Source organism: Echiichthys vipera, assembly GCF_963691815.1.
Source record: "Echiichthys vipera genome assembly, chromosome: 19".
Lineage (NCBI taxonomy): Eukaryota > Metazoa > Chordata > Actinopteri > Perciformes > Trachinidae > Echiichthys > Echiichthys vipera.
The window spans coordinates 8,218,917-8,225,148 of NC_139844.1; the positions used below are offsets into that span (position 1 = coordinate 8,218,917).

The 6,232-nt window shown below is 41.7% G+C and overlaps 1 protein-coding gene across 1 annotated transcript; it reads right to left on the bottom strand.

The window, feature by feature from the left end:
* Positions 1-777: 777 nt before the first annotated feature.
* Positions 778-5,768, bottom strand: LOC310961532 (proline-rich nuclear receptor coactivator 1-like). The gene is made up of 2 exons (XM_083933644.1): positions 5,145-5,768; positions 778-3,846 (listed from the first exon to the last, which is right to left on the bottom strand). Exons 1-2 carry the CDS (start codon positions 5,502-5,504, stop codon positions 3,370-3,372), a joined length of 837 nt encoding a protein of 278 aa, XP_083789770.1. The 5' UTR covers positions 5,505-5,768; the 3' UTR covers positions 778-3,369.
* Positions 5,769-6,232: the final 464 nt, after the last annotated feature.

The following is a 6,232-nucleotide window of genomic DNA, read 5'->3' on the forward strand; positions in this document are numbered from 1 at the left end:
GTTTCATTCCCCGGTCCGCAGGTCGAAGTGTCCATGGGCATGACACTGAACCCTGTATTGCTCCCTGTGCTGAGCATGGGTGTGTGAATGTGGTGTGAATGGTCAGATTAGATTAGATGGTATGTAGATCCACTGCCATCATTGTGAATGTCTGTGTGAATGGGTGAATGTGACAAACACTGTGAAAGTGCCTTGAGTAGTCAGAAGACTAGAAAGGTTATATAGCATAAGTACAAGTCCATTTACCAAAACTATGCTTCATTGGCTTTAGATGGAGTAAACATACTTATATGTTTAATAAAAATGAAGCATAAATAAAATGTAGACGACATTTGTGGAAGAAAGTGAGAATCGCAGTCGCACGGCAAACAGTAACCATGGTAACCCGGCACCATTCTACAGCCAGCTTGATGAGTTTCGTATCATCTACAGGTCGGCTGTGTTGCGTTAGTAAACTTGTTTTTGATTTGTATATATGAGATAATAGTCTGGAAACACCACAAACATTTCCCCATACTTTTTCCCTTTTTAACCAGACCTGGAAATGACTCAAATTAAATTCCATACTTTTCAAAACTGTGTAGGAACCCTGATCTGTGCTCTATGGAGCTGCAGACCATCCGCACTCCACTTTTATTTTGAAAGGTAAGAACCGAAGTCTTTGTGGAGGCTGAGAGGATCTAAATTGGCCTCACGAATCAGACTACAGAGCTCCTTGTGCCTGTAACAATGTTTCACTTCTCCAACCTTTATAATAAACACAGATGCAACATAAAATAGGGGTATCCAATATTTTAATATCATTTTGAATTTAGATATGAAAGACACTCTTCATAAAATAAACTTTTTTTTTTCCAAATTGTGGCATGGAGGAGTGTTGTTAAACATATTCTCATGACTGAAATCATTTTAAAACACTGTAATAAAATGGGCAGTTTTTGGTACAGTAATACAATTTTCCATTTACGTGACGTCACAGAAGTCAAGAAATAACATCCAGCAGCAGCCGCCGCCTGCATCCACAGAAACCACTCAAAACAATCATTATCACAACATCATCTGTGCCACATCAACACATACTGCACTCTTGGTAAACATGAACGTGCTTTAAAGTAGGGCTGCAACTCACAATTAGTTTCATTGATACATCTTTTTTTCAATAAAATGCCTTTTAATGTCTTGTTTGGTCAAGATATTCAGTTTAATGTGATATTAAAGAGAAAAGCAGGACACCTTGATTTCTCTCCTGTGGCTCGACCATTAGTCGACTAATTGTTGCAGCTGTACTTTAAAGTATCTTAAAGAAATGAAAATGAACGCAGAGGTATGTGAAATGAAGTGTGCGAAAAACACCGCCTTAAAAGAAATAACATACAGACAAAAGTGACACTACGTCCACATGAAGCCATACTATCGTTTAAATGCAGAGTACGTTTCAAAAAAATCGTGTGAGCGTTTTCATGGAAACAAAGGGAACAATATGAAAACGACGTCATCTCTTCCTGCACAGCATTTACACACCGCCCCAGACCACTTTTCTGTCCTCTCCTGCTCTCTGTGACCATCTCTATTGGATTTGAATACAGCTGGATCCACCATTCACTTGTTCTCTCTAACGTCATGTGTTTCTAATGCCAGAGAATGGAACAAATATATAATCAATATCTGTTCGCTAGCTCTCTGCTGCTTGTCAAGTCATTGTTTTATGATTATGACTGAGGTTATTATGGTAACAAGTGTTTTCATTTAGGGTAGCTATGATGAACCGTTTAACCACTGACAATCATTTTTGACTGATTCACACTGTTTTAATCCACAGTGTTTTGTGTCCACGACAATGCCTGCAACATTGTTACTGCACTACCAGTGAGCAGCGGTCTGCGTGAAGTCTTATGTCCAACTCCCTCTCCTGGACGGGTGAACTGGGACTCGGTTGCCTGCTCGTTTGTTAATAATTGGTTAACAAGGCTCAGTTACCAGTAATCACATTTAAGAAGGCAGAAACAGCAAATGTTTGGCTTTTTTTGCTTAGGCAATGATGGAAATAATTAAGCCATTATCCAAATAGGTAATTTTCCAATAGTTTCCCTTACAATCGACTAATTCTAATCATGACATCTCCTGACAAAAATGCTACTCTGGTGATCGCCTATATTGCCAGTGGAAATGAGTAATCACAGAGAACGCTGGAAAAGACAGAAGAATGTCTCCTCACTGTCACACGCTCCTCAACCATGACAGGCAGGCTGGTTTCACACGTCGGGTTCAGTTTTTCCCCGTACGCACAAGTCCACGTGTTAAGATTTAGCCATTTTGGATGTGGGGAAAAGCTTTGGTTTTGGGTGTGAAAGACACGGCTCATGGTGGATAGACGAGAAAAGGGTATTTTAAATTTAGCCGGCTTAATGTGAACGTACTCGGAGTCAGTGCAATAAAGAAAAAAAAGAAAGAAAAAGCGCTCGGTCTGGATGCTGGCTTTCTGCAGCAGCTGATTGTGAGACTTTTCACACTGTCGTCACCTCGTCGGTCCGCTCCCTGATTCCACTCTTGGCTTTCCACCGGCAGGACCCGTGTTCAGGGAAGGGAAGTTCAGCAACCAGCGGTTCTTCGTGTGAGCGCTATCTGGGCCATTTAGAAAAGTGCCCGGCCAGGATCTTGAAGTCCTCTCCTGTGCTAAAAGCCGGCTGGTGAATTTATCGAAGTGGCTGGTCGACTTTGGAACATCGCCGCCCCCCCCCCCGACTTTCAGTGCAAATCACTTTGAAAAGTCTTTCTTACGTCCACTGAGTTGTAACAAAGCGCCTCAGTTTGCAAGGGATGTTTTTTTTTTGTTTTCTTTTGTTTTGTTTTTTTTGAAAAACCTCAGTAACAAAACTAGAATCTCATTTAAAATAACAAGGAAAAATATACACAAATATATGCTTACAATATATTTTGTACATTTACACAAGCTCTTTAAAAAAAAAATCAACACAAGGCTGCCTTTTGAAAAGTGTTAAAGAAAGTGCTGTTGTCACTTTGCATGATGTAAACACGAGACGCCGACCGGGCTGCTGCTGGAAACGACCTCAACCTTCAAATACACAGATTCAATCCCGGAACCTGGTATTTTCTCTTTCCTCCGCAACAAGAAAATATTTAAGAACCACCTGACATTCCCTGCGTGTCTGTCAGATCTCCAGCAACAACACAACGTCTCCAAAATGTTCACAAATGCAGGCAGCGTGTTGAGTTATGGAAAATTGTACTACATTAATAAAAAAAACTCCCTTCATCGTATTTCAGCGTGTTAAAGGCCAAATTCACAATTCACATGAATGCCTGTTTTCCAAATGTTGGCAGTCAGTGTAAATCTGATGTCAGATGTGGTCATGATTGATCCTGAACCTTCAGCAGCGACTTCAGGTGAACAGTCATTTGCTCTCTGCTTTGGTTGCTCTGTTGGGGCTCGTTTTCTCCGACCCAGTGGCTGGGCGGTTTGGGTAAGACACTCGGTGACGGTGGCTCGCTGAACTTAGCTCCGGCGTAAACCTTCTCGCCATCTTTGAGGTATTCGGGGGCGGCTTCGGCAGGCAGCGTGTTTGCGATCTTCACGTTGTCAGAGGCGTGGAGGGGTTTTTTCTGCTCTCGGAGTGGTGGCTGATGGGGGGAAAGGGTCTTACTCGGGCTGCTGTTATCTTTCTTCTTTGCGGAGTGAGAAGCTCCAGGAGTTTGGCCCTGCTTGGGCTTGTGGCTCCGTGTGATCATGTTCTGGGTGACCTGATCGTGCCGAGGCAGGTTACGGGCAGGTTGGCCCGCCGGCTGTGCGGCTCCTCGCTCCAATCTGCCGACTTTCGATTTCAGGAGCTAAGAAATAGAAACAAACTCTTATTTATCCACTTCTCTGGTAAATATTATTATTCTATTGCTCGACGAATCAACCCCCTCACGTTGAGCATGAAACATCATTCTTGACTGGGGTTTTTTGCTGGTATAGAGTTGCCACATAGAGTTGTCTGGCAGATTAAATTATCAACAGCCAAAATGTCCATTTGGAAATATGCCAAATAAATTAATTAATCATGTTGCTTGCAGGGAGCCACACTGCTGTCAGGCCAGAACCAGAACCTTGTGCGGTGGCGTCTCTATCGCCACATGTTCTTTTGTTGTTCTTTGCAGCACTCTGTGTTTTAGGGTTATAATTGTTTTATTCGGATGTGCTTGCGTTTTACTGTTGTTAGATGTGAGCTATTATATGGCTCAAACCTAATTTTGTCCCCTTCACTTCCTGCATTACTGTTAAATCAACAAGGTTTTAAATTGTGACACATACATTTCCCACATCATATAGCTGTGTGACGAACCCTGCACCGTTTACGTGCGCTTCCTCTACTTTTTATTGTACACAAAAGCTGCAAGCAGTGTGCAACTTGGGGCTTTTTATCTCTGTGCAGCTGCCAGCAGAAAGAGGAAGTCGGGCTTATTCACCGCACATTTCGTTTGGATTTAGTAAGTGCGTCACTTGACAGTGCCTCATGCCCACAGGGGACTATTTCACTATTAATCCACTTTGTTTCAGGAATACATGATTATTTGAAAGGCTTCATTATTGTTTGAACTACAAAAACTGATTTTTTGGGTAATCACTCCCAATTGTTGTTGTACAGCGTTTTGACTGTAAAAGGTGCTATATAAATTAAAGTTGATATTATTTTTGTTATATTGTATTTTTAACGTAAAATATTATTACGTATTTTTAATGTAAACACAAGTTTGGTACTATATTTAATTTCTGGTAACAGCTGAATGTATTTTACCGTAAAACTTCCACAACTGCAGCACAGACAATAAGATAATCCTTAATTAGCCCCACAGTGGGGAAATGTGCAACGTTACAGCAGAAGAAGAGGAAAGTGCAAATAACAAAAGCATCGAGGCGCTAAATAAAAATAAAATAATAGTTTACTTTATACATCGCATTATACAGACATAATCATAAAGTGCTTCACATGATACATTCTTAAAATAAGCTAAAAATAATTATTGATTATAATAGTCTATGTACACAATAAAAAAACAAAATTGACAGAGGACAAAGGAACACAAAAAGTGATAATAGAACAGACTGGTCAACAGTGTGTGTGTGTGTGTGTGTATGTTGTTACCTCTTTCTTGGCTCCTTGTTTGAGCTGATGGAAGGTCAGCACCGTGTGTGTACCGGGAGGCAGCTCGGTACCGGGCTGAGCTGCGGGTTTGTTGGTCGACAAAGCTGCCAGAGTGTTTTTGTTGTTGTTGTTGTTGTCGGAGGAGGAAACGCGGATGTTGGGGCTATTTCTCGGAGGTTTCTGGTGATGCGGCGGCGCCGTCGACCGCGGCTTCCTCCCTCCTTTTTTCAGCAGCGCCTGTCTGGCTGTCTTGTTAGCCGTGTTCGCCCCATCGCAGCTGGGGAACAACGATATCGGGTTGTTGTTTTCGACGTTGCCGATGTTGGCTTCATCGTTGTGAGTCGAGGATCCGTGCAACATGTCTTTGAAATGGCAACAACATAAAACAGGCTGCGGAAATCCCTCCGCGGCTAAGTTAGTTCTAACAAGGCCAACGGTTTGTTTTTGCTAACAAAGCGCAGATAAAACACGTATATTCTTAACGAATATAACGTTAAAGTGTCGTCTCTACTGTGGGTCAACTTGTGGGGATTTAAAAAATATATATTTCCAATTATTTCTGCTGCTAAAACAAACAAACAAACCGACGGACGTCCTTTTCGTCGAGATGGCGTCTTTGCGAGTGAGCTTGGTTAGTAAAGCAGGAAGAAGCCTCAGAATAAAACATAAATTACTTCCGGCAAGGCATTTCAAAATAAGACGATTTAGAATCAGAATCTGTATTATCAATGAAATGACGTATGGCTTCTTCCCTGACACATATCCAAACCAAGGTAGAAACACAAACACAGAGTCAGTAGGCAGCAGTTGGGAATTAGTGTGAATGTACAAAAATGCTTTAAAAGGTGTTGGAAATGTAGAAATTGATAAAATGGTACTTAAAAAAAAAAAAAAGGTATACAAAAAATGTGTGTGTGGGGGGGGGGCATTCATTCATTCATTCATTCATTCATCTTCAACCGCTTATCCCGGGGTCGGGGTCGCGGGGGGTGCTGGAGCCGATCCCAGCTGACATTGGGCGTGAGGCGGGGTACACCCTGGACACCATAATTACATTTTAATTGTTAACTGTTTAATAGTACTTTTTT

Coding starts and splice junctions, on each gene's coding strand:
- LOC310961532 (XM_083933644.1), bottom strand. CDS start 5,504: ATGTTGCACGGATCCTCGACTCACAACGATGAAGCCAACATCGGCAAC. Junction 3,847..5,144: donor AACAAGGAGCCAAGAAAGAG/GTAACAACATAC, acceptor TCTATTTCTTAG/CTCCTGAAATCGAAAGTCGG.